The 19,136-nt window shown below is 37.4% G+C and overlaps 3 protein-coding genes across 4 annotated transcripts in view; 2 read left to right on the forward strand and 1 right to left on the reverse strand.

Moving 5' to 3' along the window:
* Positions 1-11,242, reverse strand: part of LOC124882962 (sodium- and chloride-dependent betaine transporter-like) — a 43,962-nt gene extending 32,720 nt beyond the window's left edge. Inside the window, exons 1-6 of one of the 2 annotated variants that reach the window (XM_047389693.1) lie at positions 11,177-11,242; positions 2,727-2,840; positions 2,257-2,453; positions 2,024-2,158; positions 760-900; positions 508-625 (exon numbers count right to left, since the gene is read on the reverse strand). In XM_047389693.1, the coding sequence (XP_047245649.1) occupies positions 508-625; positions 760-900; positions 2,024-2,158; positions 2,257-2,446 (584 nt within the window). In that variant the 5' untranslated portion in view covers positions 2,447-2,453; positions 2,727-2,840; positions 11,177-11,242. Of the gene's footprint in view, positions 1-507; positions 626-759; positions 901-2,023; positions 2,159-2,256; positions 2,454-2,726; positions 2,841-11,176 lie in introns of those variants that run through there. The other variant, XM_047389694.1, reaches the window with a different exon arrangement.
* Positions 3,270-9,673, forward strand: LOC124882965 (protein mono-ADP-ribosyltransferase PARP11-like). The gene is made up of 8 exons (XM_047389699.1): positions 3,270-3,592; positions 3,693-3,817; positions 5,204-5,324; positions 5,466-5,541; positions 5,842-5,914; positions 6,354-6,481; positions 6,805-6,956; positions 7,042-9,673. The coding sequence occupies exons 2-8, from the start codon at positions 3,701-3,703 to the stop codon at positions 7,356-7,358; spliced, it is 984 nt and encodes a 327-aa protein (XP_047245655.1). The 5' UTR covers positions 3,270-3,592; positions 3,693-3,700; the 3' UTR covers positions 7,359-9,673.
* On the forward strand, positions 10,569-18,999 carry LOC124882966 (protein mono-ADP-ribosyltransferase PARP11-like). The gene is made up of 8 exons (XM_047389701.1): positions 10,569-10,760; positions 10,842-10,956; positions 11,024-11,093; positions 11,209-11,272; positions 12,314-12,447; positions 12,536-12,687; positions 12,787-13,715; positions 16,689-18,999. The coding sequence occupies exons 1-7, from the start codon at positions 10,668-10,670 to the stop codon at positions 13,044-13,046; spliced, it is 888 nt and encodes a 295-aa protein (XP_047245657.1). The 5' UTR covers positions 10,569-10,667; the 3' UTR covers positions 13,047-13,715; positions 16,689-18,999.
* Positions 19,000-19,136: the final 137 nt, after the last annotated feature.

Below are 19,136 nucleotides of genomic sequence, written 5' to 3' on the forward strand. Positions count from 1 at the left end.
CACAATTTGAAGATGTGTTCGCTTCTCCACAGCTGGCCCCCCTTATTCACTGGGAGCACATATGAATGTTTTTGTGCAAGAGTCCTGACAATGGTATCAGGGACTGTGACTTATTTTTTGTTTGTTTTAGTTGCTAAGTGAGATCCTTTTTGTTGCACCAAGAGCTGCACAATGCACATAGCAGCTGGAGCACTAAATGTTATATTAAAATAATATTAATGAAATTGGATATCAGTGCTACCAACCCAGAATTGGCAAAATCTGGCCTTTGTACAAAAATAAACTCTGCCTTTGCAGAACTATTAAACTATTTGAAAGTCCTTTGGATTTATCATGTTAACATCTTTAGCCCATGCATAGATTTCCCACATACCAACACACCACTAATCTCATCATTGTCACACTTTGGTTTCATTCTCCTGTTTTAGTGCCATTAACAAAAACATTATAAACTATTTTCAAACTAGACTGTAAAGGTTCCTGATTCACCATGAATATGCCACTTACAAGTTGTCGTAGCTCTTAAAGTCGCCAATTGAGGAGAAGTTGTGGAGAAATGACCAGTTGGACTCTTTATGAAAAAGCTCAGGGTTGGCAAAGAAGCCTGCTCGACTAAAACATAAATCTGTTGAGTAAAGTTGGTGAAAAGGAAGGAAAGGTTAATTCGTGTGTGAGAAGAAAAAGATTTGGGAAGACATGTCTTCCCCTGCTAATTAAATACAGATGTGTTTAAAGAGGAGTCATTTATTATTGCCTTACCAGTGTTCCACAAGTTGTCACATGTAGACCACGGCAGGGGGCTCTTGAAGGAGTTTATTAGGTAGAAGATAGCCCAAGCCAAAACCACAATGTAATAGATGTTTAAATAGATCACAATCACTTGGGATGCAATCCCTACCCCTGCAGGGAAAGTGAGTTTTTCACAGAGTAAGTGGATATTTCTTGTAGGTGTCTTGGATTTGATCTTGAGAGTGCTGGTCTGGTTCACAAGAGTTATACTGGTTATTTTGCATTTTATGAAAATTACACATTGGCACTGGTTATAACTACTAACACAAATCACTGTTAATAAATGCCTGTTTATAGTGCATTGCAACATGTCAAGTTCAAAACACAGACTTCATTAAGTCTGTAATTCATTGAAACCTTAACTGACAGACCAACGCAAAGTAGCACATGTTGGTGAAACAAAAAGAAAATTATTGTTTTACGTGTTTTTTTTTTGACAAAAAAATTGGAAAGGTGTGGAGTGCACTTTTATGCAGCCCTCTTCACTTAAGTACTTGTAAATAAAATCTAGTGCAAGCAAACACCTTTAGAAGTGGCAAAATTAGTAAATAAAGATTAACAGAACTGCTGTGTTAATGCTGACATTAATCTAAACTCAGGCAAGGTTTTAGAGATTTGTTGGAGAACATTATTATTCACCAACCTGTCTCATGAAACACTGTGGTCGAAACATTAAGCTGCAGACATATTTTATTTAGTTACTTTGCAGCAGGGGAAGGAAATAAATTCAGGCCACACTTTTCAGGGTTTTTGTTTGAATAATATAGTTTGCCCTGTCTAAGTCTCAAGCCTTTTGTAGATTTTCTTTAATGCTCATCATGTTTTAGTTCCATCTGTCTCAACTCCAACCAGCTTTCTTGTCCCTGCTGAAGAGAAGTTTCCCAACAGCTAGGTCTTGCCACTATCATGTTTAACGCTGGGATCATATGTTAAGGCTTATATGCAGTCTCAGAGTTTTGCATGTATGTCAAAAAGTTTGATTTTGCTCTTACCTCACTAGAGTACCTACAGTACTTCCACATCTTTGTTTTGTCACATTTTCCTCCTCCCTCCTTCAAAATTACATGCTACTTTGAGCTGGTCTTTCAAATAAAATGCCAATAAAAGACATTGATGTGTGTGTTTGTAATGTGAATGTGAAGAATATTAAATCTTTTGCAAGGCTTTGACAGTGACAGCACAAAGCAGCTATTGTCAATGTTTGATTGCTTGTATGGCTGAGCCTTCTTTTTACCCTCGAACATGGGGCATATTTTCCTCCAGGCGGTAACCCCACCCTCACTGGTGTACTGGCCCAGCGCAGTCTCCAAGAAGAAAACAGGGATGCCACAGCAGAAGAGGAATACACAGTAGGGGATGAGAAACACACCTAAAAACACATACTTTCATGAGGAAATCTGACTATTATTGGAAAAGTGTTCATGCCTCACTGATTATAAGACATATTTCACAAGCACACCCCCTTACCTCCTCCATTTTTATAGCACAGATATGGGAAACGCCAAACATTTCCAAGGCCAATTATTTCTCCAGCCATGGAGAGAATAAACTCCATGTTGTTGGCCCATTTTCCCCTGGGCAGAACACCCTCCTCAGGATCCTGTTTATCCTTCCCTTGCTCTTCAGCCGGGCCCCTTTGGTCTGTTTCGTCCGCCATAATCTTCCTACAGGCAAATAAAGGAAAAATGAAATGAAACATCTGTTGCCTCACATCCAGCTTTTTACACAGGCATATGGTACAGAACTGCCCTTATGTATAAAAAACCTATTTTTTATTAATGTCTCTTAAACTAAACAGACTTCTCCCATCTTTAAAAAATGTATAATAATAAAGCTACCAGACACCAAAACGGCTGTTACTACAAATGACCACTGTCAATGTGCTGGTTCATTTTCCATTAATCAAAAAGGAAGTTTTCCAAAGAGTTACTACTTACCAGTGCGCTTTTTGTGGGATCAAAGATAAAACCCCTCGTTCATCTATCTGAGCAAAGTTTGAAGACAAGCCTTATAATAGGGGGGCGTGTCCTGCGGGACACGGTGAGGCTGTCCTACAGAAGATGGATTAAGTTACACTATGTTCAAATACTATTTGTAATTGCGTGAACACTTACAGCGACGTGAAAAGCCAAAAGTAAAATTCCTCAGTTAAGTCTTGCTAAATCCCGAACGATAATTCTGTGTTGCATTAGATTACTTTATTCAACAGACTCATGGTCCACAAGAAAACAACAACACGACATATAAAAAACGGCCCTAGATTTATATGAAAAAAAAAAAACTGTTTACAACTTTGTTTTTCTGTATTTTAGAAAAAAACGTGTTAGGTTTAGAACCGGTATTTAAACTTTATTAGGATATCACTGCGCAAATCTAACAATAATTTAAATGTGTCCCGTTTTTCTCTCGCCTGATGATATACCTGTCAGGACAAACTCCGGGTTTAGTTCTCCCAGCGCACCTTCCTTTCTTTGACTCACGTGCTGACGCCTGCGTGACGTTTCAGGAAATAAAAGTAAACAACGGATTCCAGGAGGAAAAGTATATTTATTCGTCCACGTTCGTGCCGTCTCTGTAATTTCTCATCCCTTTTTATTGATGACGTATGAAGGTGTTACATTTCAAGAAGACATACCTAGTTAGACACAGACTGAAAGCTGGGAAAACTCCCACAGAGCTGAGAGGAAACGGATGCGGCAGCCGCTAATGAGAGCTAGCTCGACATGGCAATTTTCTGCTTGAGTTTGTTTACAAGATAAAATACCCTCACGACAATGGCTTAAATACAGCTGATCGACTTTAGGTTCGTCTGACAAATGAAATGAGTGTGTAATCCCTCTCACTGCCTCCTGTGTAATTCGTTCTTTCCTTTTAATTGTGTTATCTGCTTGTGTTAATTTCAGATTTAGCGATGTTAGCCATCAGATCTTCAGAGGAGGAGTCCACTGAGATTGAGGAGATGGACACCTCAGAGCCAAACTGGTGCTGGTTCTACTTGGCCGAGTGTGGAGTCTGGCACATGTTTGAGGTAGTTTAGACATTTAGAGGCAGATTCTGCAAGATTAAATGCATAGAAAATTCTAATGGGACAAACTTTAATTTTTCTTTAGTTTAAAGTTCATAAATACATTAATTGGCTAGTTGGTAGTGTTTGGTTTGCACAAAAATTGGCCACTGGTTGCATGCAAATGAATAATAAAAAATAATAGTAAACTGCAGTTTAAGAGCAGTTTCTACAAAGCTTCTTACTTTGATCTTTAGAGAAAAAAACAATAGAAACTTCTGAGTCTTACATTTTATCTTTGGTTAGTATTACTTCAAAGTTATTAATTAGCATAAGAATGTTGTTATATGTCCAGATAAAGTTAAAGCAGTTTTATGGATGCTGTGCCTTTGGTACATTAAATCCATGAACCTCATTGTATGTTTTAGGCATAAACCAACACACGGTATTGCAGAAATGTGAAGTAAAAAGGAAAATGATACATGGATTTTTTTATTCGTTTTTTTCACAATAGAATCCTGAAAAATGTTGGTTGTGCTTTTGTTATTAGCGCTATTAAATAAATTTAGTCAATTCTTTTTAATATTTTTCATTTACCTTTTATGTATACAGGCCAGATCTCATTGAGAAATAAATTCTCAAATTATTCTTTGTTGACCTTCCACCCCTCACTACTGCTCTTTTGGGCTAGAGACTTAACATTTTGCTGTTTTTTCTTTGCAAAATATGTCAAAGTTTAATCAGACTTGAAGGACAGGGCCTGTCAACAGCAGTTTTCAAATATTGCTGCAGATTCTCAGTTGGATTTAAGTCTGGACCTTGAATGCATTGATCTAAAACACTGTTGTAGCTCTGGTGGTGTGTTTAGAGTTGCCCTGCTGAAAGGTGAACCTCTTCTCCAGTTTTCTGCTGCCACTAGAAGATGTTCTTCCAGGATTGCCCGGTATTTAGCTCCACTCATCTTTCTGTTACCTCTGACCAGCTTCCTTGTCCCTGTTAAAAAACAACGCTTCCCACAACCATATGTGCCACAACCATGTTTTTCTGTAAGGATGGTGCAGTTTTAGTTTTTCACCACAACATTTTGCATTTAGGTCTAAAAGTGTTATTTTGGTCTCATCTGATTGGAGCACCTTCTTCCACATGGTTGCTGTGTTTCTTTACATTTGACAGTTATGCACTACTTTGTGCTGGTTTATCACAAACATTTCTAATATTACATATATGAAGTTTGTGGTTGTGACATGACAAAATGTGAAAAGGTTTAGGAGTATGTTTCAAAGAAACTGTGAATCAATCATTGAGTAAAATCGTCCTTGTGACACCAAGGATGTGGAATTTCTTATTTCCCTCCAGCTGATCATCTGATTGGTTCAGTTGTGCTCTTTTCTTTCTTGATGTCTCTGTCAGATCGATCCTAGTGCGGCCTGCTCAGTGACAAGCGCTCAGATTGAACAGTGCTACAACAGGAACCAACGTGGGGTCATGGAATTCTACACAGCCAAATACACCTACAGACTGGACTTCTCTGGTAAGCTGCGATATATTAAAAGACTATCAATAAAGATGAACACTCTAAGAAAAAGGTAATACTTAGGCTTCCTGAAGTGAGTTATTTTTGTGTTTTCATAAATGGCAGTTTCCGTAGTACTTAAATCTACTTCCTTTACAGTTATGCGACAGATTAATGTAACAACAGGAAAACAGAGGCCAATTAAACGCTCGCTGCACTCTACCACGGGCTTCAGGTAAGGTTTAGTCCCTAAAGGAAAAATCTCAATCTTTGTTCTACTCTTCTATCACCAAAGGACAGTTAAATAAAGGGGTTAGGAGTAAATTCAGCACTATTTCCTGGCATCAGGAACCCGTAAGTTAAACCACAGGGCTAGCAACTTACCGATTCATAATGTGATACTTCATAAAGAATCTAAGAGACATAAGGATATCTGACACAGTATGAAAAAATAGATCAGGGAATTATCCTTTTGTGCACAGATTTATTTATCTTGAGCTGCTAAAATCTCTCTATGCTTGATTTGTTCTTTCAGGTTTATTTGTGATAATCTGGCCTTGCCTGTTCCCTGTCATTGGGAGAGAATCAATACAGATGAGCCCTATCAGGTAGGTAAAAAGATACAGGCAGGGGGATGGTGGACAGAGAGCAATAATGCTCGTTTCAAGATGAATTGAAAGTGATGCAACAGAAGAGTTGACACAAAACAATATTGACACTAACATGAAAATGTGAACGTGAAAAAATAACTTAATAAACCTTATAACCACTTGTTGCTTGTCCATCAGCATCAGCAAATGTGATAAGTGACTATAAATCTTTAAAATCACTGAGGTATTCACAGTGGTTATCCTTTTCTGACATAAAATGTACTTATTTATCTAAAACATCTACTGTCAGTGTGACAAAATAGACAGAAGACGTCTGTAAAGTGTCAAATACTATTTTAAACCACTGGTAAATACTCATAAGATACATTATTCTTTCACAGATTCACACCTGTATTCAATTCAGATGATTTTTACAGCAACAGCTTTGTTTCTGCAGCTTATCCAGCTTGGCAGAGACACATACGAGTTTAAGGAAGTAGCCAGATTGTACGAGAGGACGATGGATCATCCAATAAAATCCATCCAGAGGATTCAGAACTTGGACCTATGGGAGTTCTTCTGCAGGTAATGTTCTGTTTTGGGCACAGTTCTAAACGGATTCCTCAGTGTTTCCTTATGTGACTAGACGATTCTGCTGTGATTGTAACCTTATCAGTTGTTTTTATGCTGGCCAAATAAATTTAAAAACTGCAGCCTGTCAGACAGTGTGGGGAGAAACAATCAGCAATACGTGGTTTTAGAGTCAACAACAGAGTGGGTTTCATGCAGCATCTGAAAGCAAACCGCAAATTTTGAGTTTGTTGATAAATAAGGTCAAACTAACTGAGTTCAGTTAGGTCTTCCAGTTCTAACGGATCTTATGCTCTGTGTTGTGTTTCTCCCCTAAGGAAGAAAACACAGTTGCGAAAAGTCAAGCGAACTCTGGATATTGAAGAACGAATGCTGTTTCATGGTACAGGACACAGCAACATACAAGCTATTTGTACATTTAACTTTGACTGGCGTCTGACAGGGAGTCATGGTGATGTTTATGGCAAAGGTACTTCCCTTTGTACTGACGCTTAATCACCTGGATTTGTTATTTGTTTGATTTTTAACGTCTCGTTTAACTTTCCTTCCCAAAGGGAGCTACTTCGCCCGAGATGCCAAGTATTCCAGTAAATTCTGCCACACAACCGGAAAACACAACACCACCTTACAGAGGCACGGACTCGCTCCCCCTATATTTGCCAATGAGCCACCCTATAAGACCATGTTTCTGGCCAGAGTGCTTGTTGGAGAGCACACAGTGGGCCATCCCATGTACTGCAGGCCGCCCTCCAAGGATGCTAGCTTTACCAACTTTTATGACAGCTGTGTGGACGATATGGCTAACCCAAAGATATACGTTATATTTGACAGCAATCAGATCTACCCAGAGTATCTGATTGAGTTCTACTGATGTTTAACTCGGGGACAAATAGGAGTCGACGACGAGTCAATTGGAGGAATGAAATGGGAGAAAAATAGCAGTCACTTCCAATGAGTAACTGGAACAGTGGATTTTTCAAAGTGCCTTTGGAAATGTTTGAAAAGCAGGGAAACCATTGAGGCATTCTGCACATTTTGCTCAAAGGTTAAAGTACTGATGTGTGCAGAGTTTTGTATTATATTTCACTTTGCGTGTTACAGTCTGTGAAGAGTGGCTTCAGTTTGGAGATTTAAGGCAATGTCCCATCTTTGCCACCACTTATTTTTAATCCACAGTGCCATACATATGAATATTTATAATTCCAAAAATATGTTCTGATCTCAATCTTTTCCATGTGTTTTTAGTTTGTTACATCAAAAAAAAAAAAAAATACTGTGAGTACCTGCATTTGTGATCAGTAATTTGCATACAGTCAGTCGGTGGCTTTTATGATGATTTTCTGAAACCGTTGTTTTACCAGGGTAGGATGATTACACAGCAGACAGCATTTTCTCTAATCAGGGGTCAAAGTTAGACATATAGACTCAAATAAATCAACCCAAGTTGCAGAAGAGCCGTGTTCCTTTTGTCGCAATGAACAAGGTTCTAGCATTATTTTGGCTTAGATACTTGACCATACTTGTTTTTGGTGTTTAAACGTTCAATTGATATTAAGTCTGTCATTCATGGGAAATGCTTAAAAGTTGGGTTTTTGCCAGGAAAAAGAACTATACCAGAACCTTGTTTACAAAATGATTACAAAAAGCAAGTGGTTTCTCTGCAACTTCCAAAAAGGCGTTACGCAAGAAATTTGTGTTGGTGTATTTATATATTTGACCCTGTATGTTTAATTTTGACTGCCCACAATTCAGATCTGTGCTCCGGATTCTGAAGTTGTTGAATACTCATTACATCCTGGAAAAAGAAGGGTTCAAAGCGCATCATTAAACAATTGACGTTCATGCAGGTAATGATTGTATGAAAACGTTTTGGCTGGTGCTGTAGCACAGTGTCCTTTAGGAGGGCAATGGAAAAGAAATCCACTTGAAGTGAGTATATTCTCTGTAGCAATTCACTTCAAACTTTTAGCACACCATGTGTCATGCCAATAGAAAACCTAAAGCAACAGCTACCACAATCTCTTACTGTTACTTACTGTTGTATCATTTAAGCATAATGTTTTTCTCATAATAAGCTTCTACCTCTATGTTGTTTAAACCATGTATTGGTGCACTTTTTACCCTTTCTATGAAAGGTTTTACTTAGAATTGTGTCACTTTGACACAAAGTTGTAATGTTATATTTGTCTGTTGTTCCTAAGTGTATCTTTTGAGGTTTTGACAACTGAATTTTATTTTTTTTCATTTGTTAAGATTATGTAGTTTAGTTCATCTCAGTTAAAAACAAGGTAAACATCACATTAAAAATTGTCCTATAAGTGTGAGATCATCACTAACTGTACATGAGGAAAACAAGTTAGATTTGCACATGGAGTAAATTTAACCCACTGAAAGTGCTGCCTGCACATATAGTGCTTTGTGAAAGTATTTGTGCACCTTTATACCTTTCCCCATTTTGTCCTGTTACAACTGAAGAATTTGATGTAATTTACTGGGATTTTATGTAATAGGCCAAAACAATGTGGTACAGTATACATAGTTTTCAAAATTTGACCAATAAAAATCTCCAAAAAATGTGGCATGCATGTGTATTCAGCAACCCCGAGTCACATTTTTGAAGCACTATATTTTACTGCAATTGCAGTAAAGTTGAAGCTCAATCTGATTAAATGATGAGCTTCTCTAAACAGCTGTTTTCAAGTCTTGCCACAGTTTATTGGTGGAATTTAGGTCTGGAATTTGACTGGGCTATTGTTAAACATATATATATCCGGATTATCCTGCATCGACCCAGTCCATCTTCCCATTAACTGTGAGCAGTTTCCCTGTCCCAGCTACTAAATAAAATTGGTTGTAACAAAATGTGAAAAAGTTCAAGGAGAATTGATACTTTTGGAAGGCACTGTATGTACTGTAATAAGTAATGTTGCTTAATGATGTAATATTGCTTTTGATATGTGCATTTGTGGGATTATTTGGATGACTGTCTTCAAGCTTTGGGCGTAGAGAATATTATCCGCAGGTATAAGAATGGACCATTTTAGCTTTCCTTGTGTGCAGAAGCAAGAAAAAATAATTTACTGTAATTCATAACTGATAAATTTGAGTGTGTGAGTTGGATTTGTGAAAAGCTGTATGTTTCATGTGTGTATGTTGCACAGTGTAATAAAATTTTCAGCACAGAGACTTTGGCAAATATTTTATAACCTACAGCTTATCAGACAGGATGCCTGTGACTAGGATCCCTGCATATTCTTCATTTAAAAATTTCAAACTTTAAGAGACTCAACTTTCCAGAATTTTCAGCCGTTTATGTTCATCTTAAAATATGAAATACTAAAGTTCGTGGCATGAATTTATGGCAAAAACCTTGACAGTGAACAGGCTTTAAATATTGAATCTGGAAAAAATAGGAAGAGGATTGAAGAGAGTCAGGACAAAAAATACACAACGTAGGACACCAGGAAAGGATAAAATAAGCACACTAGGCAAGAACGAGAAAAGTAGGGCCACAAGAAATGAAAGAAAAGAAAGTATGAGGGGAGGACAACATGAAAAGGAAATGCCCCAATAAGGAAAGGAAAGAAAGAAAATAATGGGAGAAAGGAGCGAAAGAAAGACAATAAAGAACATAGAATAGGACAGAAGGAAGTGTATGAGAAAGGCTAAGCAAGGAATTTTTTTTTTGTCTAGGACCTTTCATACATAGATTAATTTAAAGTGCTTTTTCCAGAAAGCAAAGGAACACACATAAAAAAAAAAACGTCACATACATCACTCACGAAACACATGAAAAACACGAAGCACCACAAAACCACGAGACCATATCACCAGAAAGAAAGGAGGGACTAAGAAGGAAGGACTGATTAAAGGATACAGCTTTTAGACAGCAGGATAAGAAATAATGTCTGGAAACGTATTTGTTTTCCATATGTATCAAGACCTGAAAAATATTTAAATCTAACTCCAGACTTTTCCATACTGAAAAGGAACCCTGTTTGATACTATCAGCTTTGTGTCATCAGCAGAGAAAAGCCAGCCTACCTCAGAGGGAGTGGTTTAGTTCAGAAAGCAGAAACATAAAGGCCCAATTTAATAGTCATAGTAGTCTATAGTCTGAGTGACACAGAGGCAGGTAAAGCAGGTTCATTTTTTCATTTAGCTTTAGTTAGTCAGCACCATGTGGGCTCTTGATGAAGTAAATATGGACACCACAGACACTCCATGGCATTGGTATTATCTGGCAGATTGTGGGAGGTGGCACAGCTTTGAGGTAAATCTATATGTACTCTTTAGATCTCTAGATCATTTGTTGGCTGTGATTTGATCAATCCTTGCATCTTCCATCCTGCAGGATGACACCACTAACCCCATTAGCAGTGAGGACATAGAGAAATACTATTTGAGAGACTCAAAATCGTTTATGAATGTAAATACACAGAGCTACAGAAGTCAACTTGATTTTTCAGGTAACACTCATGCTCAGGTTTTATTTACTTCCAGTTGAAATCCACTAAAATTCCTGTTCCTGTGTAGGAATGTTGCAGACGGACCTCACCACAGGAAAGCAAAGAAGAATCCAACGCCACTTTAATCTTGAGAAAAGGTCAGATATTGCCAGTGGATCCTGTTTACCATAGCACTGTGAGTTCAGTATGATTTCTTACAAAGTGAAAGTGAAACCATTACCTATCTGGGGTTTTGCTTCTGTCCTGTGGCAGCTGTTCCTGTTTCTGTGGGCCGCCTGTTTTCTGGGATCAATTGGATCCTACAGCTCCTTACCAGGTGAGGAGAAAATAAAAAAAAATAAATTGAAATTATTGGATAATAAGATACAGGTATTATGGCAAAGGTCACCAGAGATTATTAACCAAATATTTGAACATTTTTTCACTGTTTGCTTTACTGCCAAACAATATTTGAGTGGCTATGGAGATTTGGTAACAAAAAAGTGTGACCTGATGTAGGTTACTTGGTTGATAAGTTTTCATTTAATTCGGGGTTCTGATTCAGACTGTAGCCGATGGAGGACAAGTCAGTCTGTCTGGAAGATCATTTATAAACCTGGTATTACAAAGTTTTCTGTTTGGCTACAAAACAGTAATAGGAGTTGCATTATTACCTAAAAACCATGGGTAGTATTTCCATTTCTAACAACCTCTGTGGATTAGAGATGTTCATGAGAAGTTCAACAAACGAGATGTAATCACTTTATTTCAAATCCAATGTGCTAAGATGTGGACAGTGAATAAAAAAAAATCTTGTCTCTCGTAAATTTTATGATCTATAGTATGATACGTGTTTTATTGTTCAGTAGGCACATGTGGAAAAAATTTATTCTTTTGTTTCTGCTGAAGACCTTTATGCCATTAGTATTTAGTACTTCTGATTAAGTTTTCCACATATTGTTGCATCACAACCACAATTTTCAGTGTACGTTATTGGGATTTAATGTGATAGAACAACACAAAGTAGAAAACAACAACTTTGAATATGACTTTTTATGGTTTTCTTTCAATAATGGCTTTCTTCTTGCCACTCACTCATAAAGGCCAGATTTGTGAAGAGTACAAATATAAGTTGTCCTGCCAACAGATTCTCCCACCAAAGTTATCAGCTCCTCCAGGGTTACCAAGGCTTGTCTTGGCTGCTCCTCTGATTAATGCTGTGCTTGCCCAATTATCTTTTTCCTTTCTTTTGTGTTGGTCTGTCACATAAAATTACATGAATAAAAGTTTTTGGTGACAGTGTGACAAAATTTAAGGAAACATTTAAGGGGTGACACTACTTCTGCAAGGCACTGTATGTGTGTGTCATGTTTTTAAGCTGATCCAGCTGAATAAGCTCACCTCAGAGTATCGGACTGTGGCAGATTATGTGAATAATGATGGTCTACTGAACAAATCCATTGTAGCAATACGCAGGATACAGAATTTGGACCTCTGGGAAATATATTGCAGGTAAGAAAAAACTTCTAACTTGACGCTGTGCATTTAATAATTTCTTGTCTGGGTTTTTAAACATAATGTTTCTCTCTGTATTCTTCAGGAAAAAAAAACAACTAATGAAGATTAAAGGTGTCAAAGAAATTCCAGAGAGGCGCCTTTTCCATGGGACTGACACTAAAAATGTAGATAGCATTTGCAAATATAACTTTGATTTACGGATACGGAAAAAGAATGGAAGAACATACGGCAATGGTAGGACTATTAATGCACCAATCACGTGTATGTGTAATTAAAATATAAAACCGATTGGCTAAATTGGTCTAAATTTCTCTGTTCTTTTTCTTCCCCTAGGTATATATTTTGCCATCCATGCATCACATGCAAAGACATATAGTACCAACAGCACAGCTTCAACACATGATGGAGACAATAAAATTATATTTCTTGCTCGAGTGATAGTTGGGAAATACAACCTTGGAAAACCGGATTTGTTTAAGCCAGATGAGGAAAACTCTTATGACAGTTGCGTGAATGACATTGATCATCCCAAAATATTCATTATATTTGATCCGAATCAAATATACCCAGAATATCTTATTGAGTACCAATGAACTCAATCAACCTTAGCCTGTTAAAGAAAGCTTTTGCAAGAAAATATTTATTTCCTTAAGCCCATATTTGAAATTATATATAGTATGGATAAATATCTTATAATCTAATTTATTAAATAGTCAATATTTGATATTTCTTATAAAATTGTGTTAGTACTGGTTCTTATAGGCCCTCTGATTGACCTTTGGCTCATTATGAGTACAATAAATACGTTCACATCTTACAAATAAACTTTGTGACTGGACCAAACAAAAGTGTGTGTCTTTCTGTTTCAGCCTCTTTTATCTATCTTGATTTATACATTTTGGTCCATTGACTCTTCTTGCATTTGTCATTGGCAGCTAGATTGAATCCCTGCAAAGAGTGAGTGACATGCAGATGTGCATTTATGTCTTGACTCATTAACCATATATATTGTATGTTTGCTTGAAGTCAGTAACATTGTAACACCAATTTTGCACATTTTTGTAATCAATTAAAATGATTTTTCATTGGGATGTTTGTGAGATCTCACTAAAAAATACAGGCAATCTTGAAGATCAACTAACAGAAACATTGATTTGCTGTCATTCTGAATTTCAGGTGCAAAGCTGCAGTTATTTTCAGCTTTAAAAAACACCGGTCTACTCTTCCCCGCAGACTGACTGTCCACATCGAGAAAAGCACAGGTGAAATCAATGATGGCTCAGCTGGAAGGCATGTTAGTCAAACAGAAGAGAGCAATAAAGCTTCAACTCTCCACTACGGAATATTACAATGCTTACTCTGTCAAGTGAAATGGTGTGCTATAAAATTCTCTTTGAACTAAATCAATGACCCAGACAGATTACATTGTACCAAAAAATGCAACCTGAAATGTAAGATCTTTTGAGCTAACTGTTAGAAACATTTAATAAACAGAATGTAAAGTAAACCTATATCTCCTTTATCTTATAGATTTAGAGAAGGCTTGTTTTACCTTAGTGCTTCACCTTTCTCATTTACTTCCTTCACCTGTTTGTGTCAGAAATACAGGGGTTGGACAATGAAACTGAAACACCTGTCATTTTATTGTGGGAGGTTTCATGGCTAAATTGGACCAGCCTGGTAGCCAGTTTTTATTGATTGCACATTGCACCAGTAAGAGCAGAGTGTGAAGGTTCAATTAGCAGGGTAAGAGCACATTTTAGCTCAAAATATTGAAATGCACACAACATTACGGGTGACATACGTCGGTTTCAATGGTGCAAGGAGCACAAATCTTGGGCCGTGGACAATGTGAAACATGTATTGTTCTCTGATGAGTCCACCTTTACTGTTTTCCCCACATCCGGAAGAGTTACGGTGTGGAGAAGCCCCAAAGAAGCGTACCACCCAGACTGTTGCATGCTCAGAGTGAAGCATGGGGGTGGATCAGTGATGGTTTGGGCTGCCATATCATGGCATTCCCTTGGTCCAATACTTGTGCTAGATGGGCGCGTCACTGCCAAGGACTACCGAACCATTCTTGAGGACCATGTGCATCCAATGGTTCAAACATTGTATCCTGAAGGCGGTGCCGTGTATCAGGATGACAATGCACCAATACACACAGCAAGACTGGTGAAAGATTGGTTTGATGAACATGAAAGTGAAGTTGAACATCTCCCATGGCCTGCACAGTCACCAGATCTAAATATTATTGAGCCACTTTGGGGTGTTTTGGAGGAGCGAGTCAGGAAACGTTTTCCTCCACCAGTATCACGTAGTGACCAGGCCACTATCCTGCAAGAAGAATGGCTTAAAATCCTTCTGACCACTGTGCAGAACTTGTATATGTCATTCCCAAGACGAATTGACGCTGTATTGGCTGCAAAAGGAGGCCCTACACCATATTAATAAATTATTGTGGTCTAAAACCAGGTGTTTCAATGTCATTGTCCAACCCCTGTATATATTAGCTGAATTTCATCAAAACTATCAGCAGAGGGCGCTTTTGTATCACGCAAGCTATAACCCAGGTCAATAACCGATGAGTACCTGAAAGGGCTGTGCAGAAACAAATCAATTACTGCAAGGGATGTAATGAGTAGGCAATATTTCCTAATGTGCTTTTTGCATGTAGATGGTCAAAGATCTGGTGGAGACACCAGCAACACTTGAAATACCAGGAAACAACTTTATTAGTAGACCAATGCATTTTGACTTGTGTCGTTCAACGGGATAACTACAAAACAATCAAACATAAAAAGGATAACCAATCAGCATTCAAAGGGATGGTTTTTGTTGACTGGTTGATCCAGAACCCAAATAGGCGCAGAACCGAACCACTTCTAAATTAAAGGGGGAGTTGCCTGATAAGCTGAATGCAATTAAAGAAAAAATACACTCCAGGTTCAGTGTGACCTTTATAAAGATAGTATTTATGCCTCTAATCTGAAGTTAGGATTATGCTTGTATTGTTAATCATGCAGTTATACTTCTCTGACATTATCAATAAAAACACTAACATTGCAAGGAGCATATTTACTATGGTAATATCATTAAAAAGCAGTTTATTAACAAATGTAGGACTTTGCGATACAAAAAGAACTCTTCAGTGCATTTCAGACAAGTTTATAAACACACCACAGAACTGGTGAAGGTTTGCAGTGATATAGGTTCTAACAGCAATACATCAAAGATTTTTGTCTTGTTTTATGTTTTTTAGATCTCAGAGATGCATTTCACACAGCTGATCATAACGTACTGATTTATAGTCTGGAAAAGTAATGGAATGGTCTGGTACTCTGCTCACGTTTTTCAGATCTCATTTGGGAAAGTGGCACTACTTTGTGTCCTCTGGTAATTTCATATCTGAGCAAACACATGTGGGGTTCCTCAAAGCTCCAGTACTCTTTTTTTTTAATCATAATTCTCTTTATTTCCATTGATCTATTTTTCTAGGCACTATAAATTGGCTTGTGTATCAATGGCCCTATGCAAATAAACCTGCCTTGCCCTTTCTTGTGTGCAAGAAACAAAACTGATACCATAAATGAAAACCGAATGTTTGTTGGATTTATCGAATGCTGAATGTTTCTGTGGGTACATTGCAGAGTGTAAGTAATAAACATTTCACCACAGAATATTCTACAAGTTCTTTTGTAGACTAGAGCTTATCAGACAGGAGGCCTGTGACACACCTAACCTAACTAGGAAAAGGCCAACCTACCTCAAAGGGAGTGGTTTAGTTTAGTTTAGTTTAGTTTAGGAAGCACAAATACAAAGGCCATTCTCATCAAATGCATTAGTCATCTAACTGACACAGACAGTTACAGCAGGTTTTTTTATAGCTTCAATGTGATAGTGCTATGGGCTCTTGAAGTAGAAAATAAGAACACATTAGACTCCCTATGGTGTTGGTATTACCTGGCAAGTTGTGGGATGTGGCATTAAAACACTTTATTTTTAAGATGTATTTTTGGATCAATATGTTAATGCTTTATTTCCATTCTGCAGGATGACCCCAGTAACTGCATTTGTAGAGAAATACTATTTGAGTAAGGTGACAATCCTCTATTATGGTAAATGCAGGCAGCTACAAGAGCAGAATTGATTGTCAGATAGGTATTTAGACACATGTGCTCTCAGTTTTTGTTTACCGCTAGTGATAATCAGCTGAAATGTTTGTTTCTGTGCAGGAATGTTGCAGACGGACCTCACCACAGGAAGGAAAAGAAAAACCCCACGCAACTTTAATCTTGAGAAAGGGAGAGATAATGCCAGTGGATAATATTTACCATAGCACTGTCAGTTCAGTTTGATTTCTTATTAAATGAAACTGAAACAATTACTATAGCTGAGACTTGGCTCCTTCCTCAGGTGTTCCTGTTTCTGTTCTCCCCCTGCTTTCTGGTAACATTTTGATGCTACAGCTTCTTACCAGGTAAATAGGGGAAAAACTTGAAAATGAAATGATTGAACAATAGCTGAAACACACATTGACTAGTTTGGTGGAGCTTCCAGGGACAGACTTTTTGATATACAACAATTGTTCTGCCAAACATCTCTAAATCTGAAAAACAAAACGGTTTGTTTTAGAATAATTTATTGAACGATTTCTCTTGCCTTATTTTTTTTTGGTCTTCTTTCAGCTCTATATGACAACTGTAATAATTGTAAGCACAGTTGCCAACAGGACCCATAGCTACTATATGCAAAATGCTATGAGCAGTTCTTGCATAAATGTTGCCATGGACAAACTCCTATTTCTGTCTTAGATTAGATGGCAAAATGCATTAGAAATTGTTTAAATAATTGATGGTTGATTTTATAATGTTCCTGTTAAGGTTTGGCCAATGTAAGCACTGTATTTTATTTTGTGAACAAGACATGATAAAATGCAGTACAGAAAACAGCACTGAAAACTTTCCCATAGTTTCTAAACAATGTGCAAGTTTTATTTCTTCACTGTTCAATTCCAATTGCATTGAAAGAAACACTCACTTGAAAAGTCTTTTACTTTTGTTATGGAAAGGTCTTCATTGTTCTTTAAAAAAAAAATAAAAATACCAGACAGCTTCAGCTACACCGCTTCTATAATTTAATCAAACATCACAATCATCTAACAACATCGAACACATGTGAAGAAGCTCTCTCTGTATCACAGATCTTTAGTTCTGTAACAGGAATCACAACCTGATAGCCCTGAGCAGAGAGGGGGGAAATAATAAAGATAAAAGAGTCTGTTTGGGGGAAAGAAAAAGGATGAGATGATATGGCACGAAGTTGGCACTTATAATACATATTAATAACTTAAATTCCATTTGATCCCATAGCCTGACACGAAAAATAAAACATGAGTGCTTATAGATCTTGCTTGGCAGAGGAGGTGTGAGAACTCATTACAAGCTTTGGCACCACTGAGATGTGTCAGTTTTTCTGTCTCAAATGTTCAAAATGTACCAATCTTCATCTTGACTGGCTTTCTATTGTGTTTCTTTGTGGATGTTTGCATTAGAGGGTGGTACCAAAAACAATCCCCTGCAGCATTACTTATCCAGGACAGACAGTTTAAAAAGGGATTCTTCTTCTGTTTGGACAAAAAAGACAGAGATTGAGACCCATCATGCAAATTAACCAACAAAAAATGCTTAGCTTTGTGCTAAAGGGAACAAAGCCTGGAGTGATGCAACATTCATGCTATGCTCCCTTTAGATATTTAGTTTTTCTCAAAGATGTAATATTTTGCTAAGACTTGTAAACCTGCTCAGGTGTGTAAAACATTGTGTGTGGTCTTTGCTTGTTTATCAAAGCAATACAAAACAATTTGATGATGACAAATTCCAAAATTGCTTCAGCTAAATCCATTTCCTTGTTCGAATTACTGTCGCACATAATAACAAAGTTACAGCCAACCCAGTGTTTATGAAAACTCTGCAGTTTGCTTTTCTTGTTTTTTTAGAGATGCACTAATCTGAGTTTTGTGGTTTATTTCTGATCTCTTATTTTTGTAAAGCTTCAATCTTCTGACAGAAATATTTGCTGATGGAAGAATATGGAAAAAAAATGTTCGAGCCTTCATAAGTTGTCAATCTTTACTTGTATATCATTATTATTCAATCACAGAGTTGATATTTAGCATTCCTAACTGTAAAGAAACAGTGGCTCTCAAACTTTCCAGGCCTCCACCAGAATGAAACTAGATAAAAGGATAAAAGAAAACATAATGCAATATATATATATATAGATGTATATACGTTAGCAGCTGTTCTAAATGTCCTCAACCTGTGAAACATGTTCTGTACAGTGGAACGGCCAATTTCAACTTCATTTAAATCCTTCTTTAAACTCCTTACCAAGCTCACAAGCTGCTACAATCTTCTTTTTTAAGGTCTTGGAAAGCTCCTTCGATCAATTATTTGACAATAATGTAAACTATCAGCAGCACACTGAAATAAGAGTATTTAAGAGAACAAGACTCCTGGCTTCCTCCCACAGTCCAAAGACATGCCTGTTAGGTTAATTGGTCACTCTAAATTGCCCTTAGGTGTATGAATGAGTGTGTGCATGGTTGTTTGTGTGTTGCCCTGCGATGGACTGGCGACCTGTCCAGGATGTACCCTGCCTCTCGCCCACAGACTGCTGGA

This window comes from Girardinichthys multiradiatus, chromosome 17 (assembly GCF_021462225.1).
Source record: "Girardinichthys multiradiatus isolate DD_20200921_A chromosome 17, DD_fGirMul_XY1, whole genome shotgun sequence".
In the NCBI taxonomy this organism is placed as follows: Eukaryota; Metazoa; Chordata; class Actinopteri; order Cyprinodontiformes; family Goodeidae; genus Girardinichthys; species Girardinichthys multiradiatus.